Raw genomic sequence first — 13153 nt, 5'->3', positions numbered from 1 at the left:
ACATTATTAAGAAGTCATTTGTTCCGTGTGCCATGAAAAATCTGATGTATGAGCCCATTCAGAGCACTGTATTGACATAACATATACAGTGTACTGTATATATTGTATATTTGTCACACTTTAATCTTTCACTTTTTGCACTCTATTGCATTGCACTGTATTGTTATTTATTTTGCATGCATTGTACACATCTAGTAAAATCCACTGGATGTTTTATGTACTCAGCATTGCATTGTTTTTATTGTTGTCCCAGCGAGGGCAAACATTTCCACTCTGTGTGGGCAATAAATTAGATTCTGACTCTGCTGGATAGCAAACAAGGTAGCACGGGAAATGAAGTTATTCTTCCTGTGATTGCCTCAGAATAAAACTTTAATTTCCAAACCAGATAAAACCTACATAATTTCCATAATACAATCCATTGCAAATGCCTTGAGAACACCTGGGAACTTTCATCCTGTAGTCTGTGATTCGTTTGCATATTTAGTGACCATCATCTCAAACTAATAGTGTATTCAAATAAAATAAAAGCTATAGTAAACTAAAGTAATGTTATTGGATTATGTTTACACACTCTATGACTTAATTGTTTTGCTTGTTTAAAAAATCGAATCAAAACGGATTTTGTTCTTATTTCCAATGACATTTTTAAAAACTTTAGTCAAAAACAAAAACAAAGGTTGGATCTATATGATGATAAAATATGCAGCACCCGCACCTCCACTTAAAATATCATACCTTTTGGTCCTTTGATGAGTTTAATTTCTATTACAGTCTCCAGCATTGGTCTTCGCCGGCGCACATAAAGCCGTACAATTGATCCTGCTACTTTAAGGGCCTCAACGGCTTTACTGTGCGAGACTTCAGAAACATCTACATCATTCACCCGCAGGATACAGTCGTTGACTCTGAAGGAGAAGGAGAATTTCACTGTTATAAAGGTCATTGCAAGCATTTCTGTCTCTGCCAACTGAGATGTAGCCTCCGGGATGGACCAAAAAAACAAACAAAATATGTCTTGATTACAAACTGCGGCAGACACATAATCCTATCAGATGGGCCCTTGTTCCCAATTACAATCTGTTACAGAGTATGAGTGGTATCAGACAGAGAACAGATGAAAGAAAGTGAGCAATGACAGTTCTTTTGTCCTGACGCAAAAGCCAGGTAGAAGAACCTTTCTAATTGAAAATGTTTCTTTTTTCCCGTTATTGGTCTTCTATGCTGTTTCTGAAAAAATAAAACAAAAATTCTCATTTTCTTATTTGAAAAAATAATTACACTGCAAAGGTACAGCGAAATACTGTACATTAAAACTTGAAATGCGTGTAAGAAATAAAGCATCATTGGGAGTTCATCAAGAAAACAAATGCATGACTCTGGGGATCATACACATAATAGCAGTAATCCTATCAATATTGTTTCACTGACAACATAAGAGAAAAAGGCCTAAATCCAATCACATACATATCTGGAAGAGCTGAGAAGAGCAAGAAAGAAGCTACTGCACAGGATCAACACAAACACAAAGTTGTTCACAGAAATATTCAGGACCCTGGACAGCTCTTGGTAGCATAAGTCTGAACTCGTAACATCCCCTGAATTCAGTCAATAATCCTGAAGCAACATAAAACATCACAATTGGATTCACACACCTCTTGCAGTGTAAGGTGGTGAGATGGAGTGAGTGGGATTCAGTCTGATGAGTCCCTGCTTATCGCTAACAATTAGTGCATTCAGAGTTTTCTAATAACAATTAGACAAGAGATCTTGTCTTTCCACTCTTGCTTCTTCTATCCCCCAATAGTATCCTTAACTGACCAAACGTGAATGTGTGTGCTGAGTGTGTGCCAGGTCTGACATTATGGTTTTCTAGCTTCCTCTCTTACAGCACATAAATGTATGTGATCTACTGTAAGGTGTGAAGTTTTATATGATTCACAGAAGCCTATTCCTTCTCACACCCCATTAACAGCTGTTCATGGGGTCATACTACTGATGTTGTCTGATTACATGGTATGGTTCTGTTCTCAGTAACACTTAGAATGAAAGGACCTGACTGAGCAGCAATTGCAAATTCAATCCTGAATGTACTGTATTGATGGTGCTTGTCTGTTTTCGAACTTCATTAGTCTTGCGTATTGCCTTGGAAAACAAACCATTAATTTCAGTGTCTGTGTGATTTATTTAAAACCCATCCTGTTCAATCTTCTTGAAAGTCAAACAAGGTTAGGGCAAAAAATGTATACAGCATAATTAGCAACCAAAATGATATTCACTCTGCAGTAAGCACAAATTTAGCCCAGCTAATATTTTATTGGCTACCTTTCAAAGCATGCATGACTGTTTCTAACAGACCCTGTCTCAGCATTCATCAGAGAAATTAAGGTTACTTCAAGGAAATAGAGTTGGTTTAGCATCCCTGCTCTTCTAAGATTAGTTCCACACTATTTATTAGACAGAAGACTGGACCTTTCTTGTTAGTGTCTCAAGACCCTACTATTTTAATTTTAGTTCCTTACTCCAATGATTACATTTCATCAATGTGTATCAATATACTAATATTATTTACAATAGAAGTATTTATGTATCGCTTTGTCCAAGTCAACAAAATGAATAAATCAAATGTAAAAGAAACACTAATTTAGTTCTCTTAATTATACTTGTAAATAACTAGTACGTAAAGGCATACAATTTCTCCTTCTTTCTTATTTCCATAATTGTAAAACAACCTTACTAAAGTAAACCAATCAAATTTAGAGGAGTTGTATAGACTATTTTAATGCTGTTCTGGTAGGAAGTTAAGCTGAATAATAACTGCTCATACCTGCCACTGGAAATGGTGGCAAATAACTACACTTACAGCTCATCCATTTCACTGTGATATAAAAAGCACTGAGCAGTTAAATCGTGGGTCACAGAAAAAGCTTCTTCAGTGCTTCTGTTATCTTAATTGGAAAAGGTATGGCAGTGACAGTTGTTCTTTCTTTATTAAACTTGTTTCATCAAATCAAGCAAGAAAAAAGGACAGTGCTGTGTCTTATAAAATCAGATTATACAGCCCTCTGTAATGTATTCTAATATCAATACATTCTTTAAGAAATTGATATGCAAAATAAACATAAGAAAGGAGCCACACACTGTCATGCAGTCATTTTAATGACTGTAATATGTGTGTCTATTGCTTCCCATTGAAAAGAACTTTGGGATTTGTTGTGGCCTTATCATAATTAACAATCTATCCAAATTGTTAAAGCGAGCAAGTTTCAGAAAGGTTCAAGAAAGCACAATACAATCATGTTAATAGAAACAGACTATAATATGAAACATTACTATTAATTTTCCCAATAATGCAGCAAAATAGCAAACTGAATTTCATATCTTTTGTATCTTCATATTTAGAATAGGCTCAGAAATTAATTTTAAAATGGCATTTTTACACTACCATTGACATGTTCCAATGAATTGATTGCTCTGTTTGTAGTCTACTTACCTGAGTCGTCCATCCTCTGCTGCAGCCCCGCCTGGAATAATTTTGGTAATAAAAATACCGGGGTCATCCCCAATGTGAGGGTTGTCTGTCCCTCCTGCGATGCTAAATCCCAACCCTGAGTTACCCTGCAAAAGTAAATTAAAAATGTATTTTAGATCTTCCAATGTGTATTCTATTTGATATATGTATGTACAGGAACTATCATCTTGCTTTGCCTGAAAGACTGATTTTGTATTTTACAGCATGGAATAAAGCAGATGGGATCCTCGTTCAAATAGTCCAAGTGCTTTCATTGTGCTACTGTATATATTTGCAATTCAGCACTTGGCACAGTTATTTATACTTGTTTGTTTTTCAAATAAATGATGACTTATTGAATAGAGTCACCACCATTCAAGAGCAAACACTCAGCCAGATGACTAATAACCATTTGGGAATGAGCAGAACTACAGAGCTCAACCAGTTACTTTCTGTCTTATGTGTGTACTGTACCTAAATCATCATAGAGTGGAAAATCATACCTTTGTGGACTGTATAAGCATGACAATTTGCCATGGAGTTGTATTATGTAACAATTCAATTTATTTAACCTTGAAAAGCTCACCTTTAATACCCAATTCTACAGTAATACTACATAAAAATCATAAAATTAGCTATGCACTTCTGAGACTGATGTGGTATCTAGTAGAATACATACTGTACAGCAGAATTGACTTTAGATTTTTTCGGCTAGAAAAATAATTAACTTTTTCAAGGCTAATTTACAGAAAATTACTGCAGTGTTGTGGGTGCCTACAAATTAAATTACATATGTGTGTATAGCAAATCTTTTTAAGGCTGCTACACCATTTTTGACTGTATGTTTTGTACTCCTTTCAACAGATTTTTAGCTCTTTGTTCTTGGTGTCTATTTTTAATTCAACAAACCTTTGAAATTGCCATACACATATACTGTACTGTTTCTCAGCTAAAACACTAAAACTGCTAATTACAAACAAGATGAGTGACATTTCACTCATCATCACAGCTTCTCAATGTTTTGCCACATCAGCCCCTCAAACAGAGTTTACAGGTGATAATAATCACTTATCCCAGGGCCCTATAAAATCAGTCTTGCATTGCCATACTTTAGCCTGAAGTGGATATTTAAGGTTGTGGGTTTGTTTCTTCCAGTAGTTACAATATGAACAGAAAGCAGCTGTATGCAGTGTACATCAAACACATGTGCAGTGTTCAAAATCGTTAAGATTAATAAAAACAAAACACTGTAAAGAGGACAATTCTTTTTACTAAATTGGAATCTGGAATTGGAATCAATGAGTTCTAAATACTTTTTAAAGTAAGGTATGCATTTGGAAGTTATACACAGAAAATAAATACCCTAAACTTATTTTACAAAATGAATGCCAGGTTTTGATTAAAAAAAATTGAGCTGGTAGACTAAGAGCTCAAAGTAATATCTCCTCTTGATTAAAATGAACTGATGATCATTTTTGTGTACGTATTTGTTTTTCCTAAATTATGAATGGTATTCAGTTCCCCTGGTTAACAGATGGCTAGAAGAGAAGAGCAGGCTAATGGTGTCAGTAGTGAAATGTGAGGAATATAGAAATTGTTCACTTTCAGCATCTGACAGTATTCCCTGCACATTTCAAGCATGTCACCCAAGCATTGCAGTAGAGGTCACCTTGCAGAAGCTTAGCGACAATGACTGAATATCAAATAATGGCTTTCTTTGCTCCTCCAATTCAGTTTTTATTGCTGTCTTCAGCCAACAGTATCCAAGAGTATGCTAAAATGGCATGGAAACTTACCTTTTCCTTTATTTTAAACACAATGTTTCTCAGTCCATCTCTTAAAATGTCACATGTTGTTCCATAATCCTCTTATCTATCTAGGTTATATGACACTACAGCGGTATTTCTCATGCAAATCCAGTATTTAGATTTACCGGTAGCTCCAATATGTGATGACTGAAACAATCTGTAAAATCATGGTGCAAGGCTTATTCCCTGTAAACTTTTTTTTTAACAGGGTTTATACTGCTTATGATTAGAGATGTAGTCCTTGCAAATAGGACAATATCAATTAGCACAATGAAAGGATGATAAGCAGTTCTTTCCATCACATTTTGATTCTTTACCTGGTAAACGCAAGCAATCAATGCTATAAAAAGTAATTTAAAAAATCTGCATCCTCTTGTCAATAGCTTGCTTAGATGGGCAATAAGACTGTCCTTCTTTTTCCTTACTTGACAGGATATTTATGACTGTTCCACTTGTGTGTATCAGAGTGTGGTGGAATCATTTTCAACTCTGCAGTCTCATTGCAGAAAACCTTAGAGATATTAATGATGTTTACTGATCCGCAACATAATATCAGCCCACTGCTTAAACACTGTCTACTGTACATAGGGGCAAGCAGAAAAAAGGATGGTATAGATATAGATGGTCCTGCCTCATCTGAGAGAGAAAGAAGAATATTGTAAGGAGTGCTTTAATTCAAAAATAAATCTTTCACAGGTTTGATGTTAGTTATTTCAGAGAAAGTTTCCTTTTGTTTCTTTCTACAGTGGTGTCATGTATTACTGCTGGGGTTTCTGGAAGAATAAAGCTTAAAAGAATGTTTTTATTACCATCATGAAACATTTACAGACAGTGTCATCATCACATCTGTTACAACCAACATTCACCGAACAAGCTAGATGGACCACATGGCCTCTCATTTACAAGCTTTATGTTCACATATACTGTAGATCACTGTATAATAAAGAATGATGTTCTGGGCACAACAGGCCAATAAACTCCACTAGGAAGACAGCTGTGATCTGTAATGGTTTTCCCTGAAGATGACTCTGATAATGTATAGTATATAAGAAAATGCAACACAAATGACTGTGTTACATATACTGATGCAAAAGAAATGCAGTGCTCAGGTCTAGGAGATACAATAAAAATTCTCAACACTGAAAATAGGGATGAACATACAGATCAAAGATGCATGATATGTTTTCAGTTTGACACTGTCAAAATGAAAACATAATGAAGTTAGTAATGTGTATGACCTCCCTGGCACTAATAGTATCTTGGCATCACACTGAGATGTTGACCTGATTAGACCATGGGCAGAAAGTTTGTAGGACTTTGTGTCACTTTTGCTAGAGAGCAGAAATTGTATAGTTATGGTTACCTTTTGTTGATGACATTGACCATTGGGTCCAACATATGCTCTATTGGATTTAGGTCAAGCCATATCCAGACTTTGACATTGTCTGCACTCATGCCTTTGTAATCTGAGCACTATGGCCTTGCAAGGTTCTACTGGAAAACTAACACTGTCAGATTGCCAGAAAGGAAAACCTATTGGCTCAAGACCATATCAATGTATTAATGCACAGTTATACTGCCCTAAATCATGCCAATCCTCCACAAATCATCACACTTCCACCAACCTATTGTTTGGCTTGGAGAGTGCAAGAGTCAATATCATGATCATCATTATATCTCTGCACAGAATATTTTCTGTCAAATCTTTTAAGGGGAAAACAACATTCACAGATGAATAAAATATTAAAACACTTGTTTTTCACTCTCTTCCTCCACCTAAAAGGTTCTCTGGCCCACAGAAAATGGCGATTTTTTACATCACATTACACCTGATCTGCCACTGAACCTGCAGAGTATTATTGCGCAGAGAGCCAGCTACAGTCATTCTGCTGATGTACAGGTTATTTCTTCCCGGAATTGTCAGTCCTGCAGCCCCAGTCTGAACATGATTACACAGATGGATCAAACTGATGTGACAGTCCTGGGCCATTGTGTTGGCTTCTTGCCGTATAGGACATGGCTTGTCCATCAATGAGCCAGCTTTGTTGTTTTTTTCTCTCAACTATTCTGCTGTTTGTTGAAGTGGAACATCTCCCTCTTTGCGCAATGTCTCACAAGAGGCAGCCTTCAGTCATGCTGATACTGAGGTGGGGAGTAGTCTTATCTTTTACTGTTCTTGTGTTAATTAAATAATGTCTTATTGAATGACTTTTCGTACAAGAGTTTAATGAGCTTGTTGTATAAATTCTACCTCAACACAAGGACAAAATTTTAAGCACTTGGTTTTTGTATTTGATTACATAACGTGAGTATTTTGTTATTCCAAGGAACAGCACTACTCAAAGTTCTGTGACTATCTAGTCTCTATTAAAATGTTAATACATTTGTATGGTAAAAATTGAGTCTCAAAAGAACACTCTAAGGATCAGTCAGAAATAACAAAAAAGTGTCATTTCAATGTAATTAATCCTACTTGCACAGTAATGCATACAAATGAACCTCAGAAAAGATCATTCCACATCTTTTATGTAATTAAATTATACAGTAGGTGCGAAACAAATACTTTTCAGTGACGACATCTTAATATAAAAAATAATTATCAGCAGATTTTTACTATCTACTATTTTTATTTATTATAATTATCTGCAATCACATTTAAAGATAACACTTACCCTTTCCAGTGTAATTTCTTCAAATTCATATTCAATTTCTGTTCCATTTACCTAAAGACAAAAATTGATTGATTGAAAATTTAGCATTTAAAACCCTGAGATATTTTAACTGCACTTCTGCTTCTTTGGATCAGTTTCACAATTAAAAAAGGTCTATAGCTCAATCATTTTGTACATGGAAAGAATACCTTAATTAATCCATAAGAAAACAGTTTCCCCCCAGGAAATATTCATACCCTTAATAAAAAACTTGACCCAGCGTTCACTTTAATAGGTCATGAATGTTTGTTTTCTTTCTGTAACACAATACTGTTTCTCCACCCAAATACACTTGCATTAATCACACAGTTTTTGTTTTAAAGCGTTCTTTCTTTTTTAGGCTGTAGCAGGCCCACCTACAGTAGCTAAATGTCAAACATATTTTAGAACAAATATGACAAAGGCCAATCTCTGCTTGCAGTGTTGCACACACTACAACCTTAAATGAGGTTAGAAGAACAGCATTGACCTATAAATGCTTTTACAATTTACAGGAAAAAAAAACTATAGATTTGTTCATGTAGTAGGAAGTAGCTTAGTTGGGAAAAATCAAAGTCATTTTTTCTATTTCTAACTAGATTAATTAAATGCAAATTGCATTGCACAGAGTATCTGGAGAAAATTGTACAATGATATCATCACACCATTTCATTAGGGATTACTTAACTACCACATTACAAAAAGTTTCACCTTGTTGACACAAACAATGGTATTCTGCAGTAATGCTTAAGTGATTGACATTACTGATGCAAAGCCCTGCAAAACATACTTAAAAACATAACAAACACATTTCAAAACAAGAAGAACTTTTCACCCACATCACAATACTCCATTTCTCCCCCAGATCAGAGGTTAGATATCACCAACTCTGAGTTTCACATTAAAGCTAGGAACCTAGAAGTGAAACCCTGAATTGGATGAGGAACAAGTACATTCCAATGAAAAGCAAATGTGTATTTAATAAAGAACATCTATAAAAGTAAAATATATGGTAAACAACTGGATGAACTGTACTATGTAACTGTAAATTTCTTTCTCTTACTCAGCTATGAAATTGAAGTCAAGCGGTAATGTAATATTGATCAGACAAGCAAACTGATAAAATGCGGCTTATTGATTAATTTATATATATCAGAAAAAATTAATCTTACATGATTATTGAAGAAAGTGTTGGCTTATATATCCATAATAAGAAGATAAAAATTAAATCATGATAGTAGAACAGGTGATGAATAAAGATAGGAGAGGACTTTGTTTAAAAAAACCTAATCAAATCTAGCTTTAATGAACCTTTTAATAAGAGTCACTCAAGTCTATCATTAAAACACTCCTTGTACAACATTTACATAATGATGTATCAAACCCAATAACCATATAGAGTTTTAATTAAAAACTGACAACCTAAGATGGACCTGGGCTTATGCAGGACAAACATGCTCACAAAATGTATTCAGAACCTGTCTCAGCCAAGACGAGCTGGTTTCAAGGACGATAAAATGTTATTTCAAAAATGCTTTACCACTAATGCCGGATAGAAATGCTGCCTTCAATAATGATGGCTATAATTTTCTTTTCAACAGTAGCTTGCTAATGAACTCAAAGGTGAAAAGATTTGCCATTTATTCCACCACAGCATAGTACATAGATATTCAAAGAAGGCAGCCATATGTGAATGAACATTTATCTCTGGAGTATACATACATGTACGTTCACATTAGAACTGCAAAAAAGGGTCATAGCGAATAAAACAATAACCACCGCCAGTGCTGACAAAACAACAATGTAATTTTTTCAAGAAACTGCCTTTGATTTCGATGTGTTTATATACAGTAGCTCAGTGTTAGCTCATGGCAAAATAAAGTAACTGCTGCATTAATCACTATTATGAAGTTTGTGGTTATATATACAATTTTAAAAAATCATACAATTCTGGGCTCATCCCTATGCCATTGTCAACACTATAGTATGTTTGATTTCTACACTGTGCAAACAGTAAACACAGTGAATAAAGTATACGATTTCCCTTTTTGACAGAAAAAGCCCTTGACCTTAAAATTCTTTAACGATTTGAGGTTGTTTTCTTCTTGTGATTATCAACCTATGGCATGCTGAAAAAAAATTAGCTTTCATGGGCAATTTAAACCCAGTGAGCACGCTAATTTACAGCTGGGTCCCCTGCTGCTGACAAAATAAACAGAGACAAGCCTTAAAGCCTTCAGTAATCTGTTCATTAAGTCACTGTCAGCCCATTGCAGCTATGGACTTCAGATCTCATTTTCAACTTTTTTTTCTTTACGAAGTTCCATCGTTTGCCCCTACCTGGGGTTGAACCCTGGACCTTCCAGCCTTGTCATCTGAGCTACCACGGCTTCCGGAGTTAAAGGAGGATTTTAGTATACTAAATTAGAATAGTATTTGGTCTTGTATACGCATTGAAACGTATGCTCTTGTACAATGATTGATTTTAAATAATTTCTGATTTCGAAGTTCCATAGAGTTGATTTCGTAGCAGTCCTCCAACTACCAGAACAGCTGGTTTGGCAGGATTTCATAACAATGTTAATTTGTTAACAGAATAAGACATGCCTTTTATAAAATTTTGAGTCAATACCCTTAACAGAGGGAAATATAGCAGAAATAAAGCTTATAGACCCTATTCTTTCTGGAATAAAGGACAATAAAACTAATAAAATATACTTTAAACTTGTCATATAAAGACATATACATTACAAAGTACACAGTACATAACTAGTATTTGCAGTATATATATTTTAGGCCTGTCCCAAGCATCCTGACTTTTTTTGTCAAAATTGGCAATGGTTCTGGAAAGCAATGTGAGGGGAACAAAGGAGAAAGAGCTGTTTTCAGATTAAGGATAAACAATCACCTTAGAGGCATATATTTCACAACTTTATGTCCATATAGTATCTTGTGATTCAGATGTGGCAATATTACCTAAATATATTTTTTTATCTTCCTACTTATTTCCTGCAGTTGATGTCTTAGACATTAGCCTGAATTTCCACTCATAGCATTCACTTGACATTCTTCCTTCTGGGTCACCAACCTCAGAGCCCTCACTACCTGCTTTTCAGGGGAAGAATAACAATATCAGCAATACATATCTCGAGTAAGTGGAAAGGATTCAATGAAATGGCACTCGGGATGCTGTTTAAGGCGAGTTTGAAATAATCACAATTTCAAACTAAATATTTTAGTATGGAAAGGAGCCACACACTCAATACTAAGACAACCAAGGGATTTCAATATAAGTAAAACAGCTAGCATTCTACAAATTTCAGAGGATTGATGTTGGAAAGCATCTTGCCAATAATGGAGATGTTCACATAATTTTGAAAACCTTATATGTCATCATTAAAAGCTGACAATAACAGCAAAAAGAAAGAAATAAAGATCAGAAATAATACTTGCTCCACTAAAAGCCTTAGACACCAGAAGCTCAAATAGTAATAAGAAATTAAAGTCACGTAAGGGTTTATGCTGCTGTTGTTCATTAGGCAGTATGTATTAGTTGAGGACAGTGTCAGAAATATTTTCCGGTCAAGAAAAATGTGCCCTTTACATCTTGCTCCCCTGAAGATGTGACCTAATTATCTAAAGCATGGTAGCATCTGCATAGTCAGATTGAATGTGCATGTTAAGTCTGAACAAGGGATGTTTTTTGTTCTTAAGGTGGCTTCCAATTTGTTAGATTTGTATAACCTTGAATACAGTACCCCAAGGTAAAAAGAAAAACAAAGCATCAATTTACTGTATATTTCCCTTAGCAAAACATTTGTGATTTTTTTTAGTTTAACATGGCTGTCTGGTTGTTTAGGTCAGTGCTGTGTAAAACAATCTTTACATTCCTACATGTAAGTTTGCATCCAAAACTACTTTATAAAGTGCAATATTTATTAAGTAGCATCATAAATGGAGCAGGAGCAGTTTTTAATAAGTGTCTTTCAGATGAAAACTCTTTACTCAATAGACCCATTCTCAAGACCTTTCTCAAATCTAGTACTGTAAATGATGCCACGTTAATGAGTAATAAGCTCACAATACTAAATGATATTGTTAAATACACAGATATTAAATATTTAAAACAGTTGAATCTCAACTGTAAACTAATAACATTTTATCTTTAATAAAGGTATGAGTATTTTCATGAGAACTTATACCATTAAAATAAGTTTTCGAGTCCCCACCTGTATTAAAACCACAATTACCATAGTTCATCCATATTCAACTCTAAGTTGCAAAGGTTGTTTATACAGAAATAGATTACACCTGAATGAAATGGACACCGTTCAGCAAGAGGAAAGGATCTCCCAGAAATCTGGAAACATTCTAACTGAAAATGTCAAATGACCAGGTAACGAAATGCTTTTACTAAAAACAGGAGCATTATACTGTAAATAGCAAGAGACAGATAGAGACACTGCGTTTACATGCACATCTGATGTACAGTAAATCACAGAAATATGGATAACATATGTTATAGTGAAACATACGATATTAGTGGATATACAGCCCTCTTCAGAGAAAGGAAGGATGGGAAATGTGCAGGTGTACAGGAACACAGCACATCAAAATGACCATTAACTGTAGACACACGAACCTATTCTACTGTAGATGTATCTAATGTCTGAAAAGCTAAATATGTTGGACTCAAACTATTCAAGGTGTAGTGACAGAAATGTGCTTCAGATCATCAGACTTACTGTAGATGTCAATTATATTTCAACCTTATATAAAGAAATCAGTAAATGTGTAAAGAAGCAGTCATCCTGGGAGATTTCAATTTTCCTTACATAGACTGGGAAACACCAATATGAATAATACCAGAAAAAACAGATGGAACCTGTTATCATTCTAGACCCCAAGAGCCAATTTTCTCCCTTTAAATATTTTTTTATATCTCTGCAGCAGAACATAGCAGAAGCCTGGTTCAGGTCTTAAATTAAAGCTAACCCCCTTGGCTCTGAGTGTGAACAAACACATTTCTTATCTCTTGATGTGTTCACTCAGCAGACAAGCATATGAAAACAAAAAAACAGTCTTCAGAGGTCGAATTTGTTCATTTTAAGGCCTCTCAGCAGGCTCAAAATGCTTGTACAGTA

General features: G+C 34.9%; 1 protein-coding gene across 27 annotated transcripts in view; it reads right to left on the bottom strand.

Annotated features, from left to right (window-relative positions):
- Positions 1-13153, bottom strand: part of dlg2 (discs, large homolog 2 (Drosophila)) — a 277129-nt gene that overhangs the window by 85070 nt on the left and 178906 nt on the right. For all 27 annotated transcript variants that reach the window (XR_015940025.1, XR_015940024.1, XM_088639000.1 and 24 more), the window contains 3 exons: positions 7992-8042; positions 3494-3618; positions 739-908 (listed from right to left, as the gene is read on the bottom strand). Coding sequence is in view for 25 of the 27 variants with exons in the window: in XM_088639000.1 (XP_088495126.1) it covers positions 739-908; positions 3494-3618; positions 7992-8042 (346 nt within the window). In the remaining 2 variants the exon portion in view is untranslated. The remainder of the gene's footprint in view (positions 1-738; positions 909-3493; positions 3619-7991; positions 8043-13153) is intronic.

This window comes from Lepisosteus platostomus, chromosome 7, assembly GCF_059453375.1.
Source record: "Lepisosteus platostomus isolate fLepPlt1 chromosome 7, fLepPlt1.hap1, whole genome shotgun sequence".
NCBI lineage: Eukaryota > Metazoa > Chordata > Actinopteri > Semionotiformes > Lepisosteidae > Lepisosteus > Lepisosteus platostomus.
Note: the sequence above shows the minus strand (reverse complement) of the source record. Positions and strands in the feature narration are given on the sequence as shown.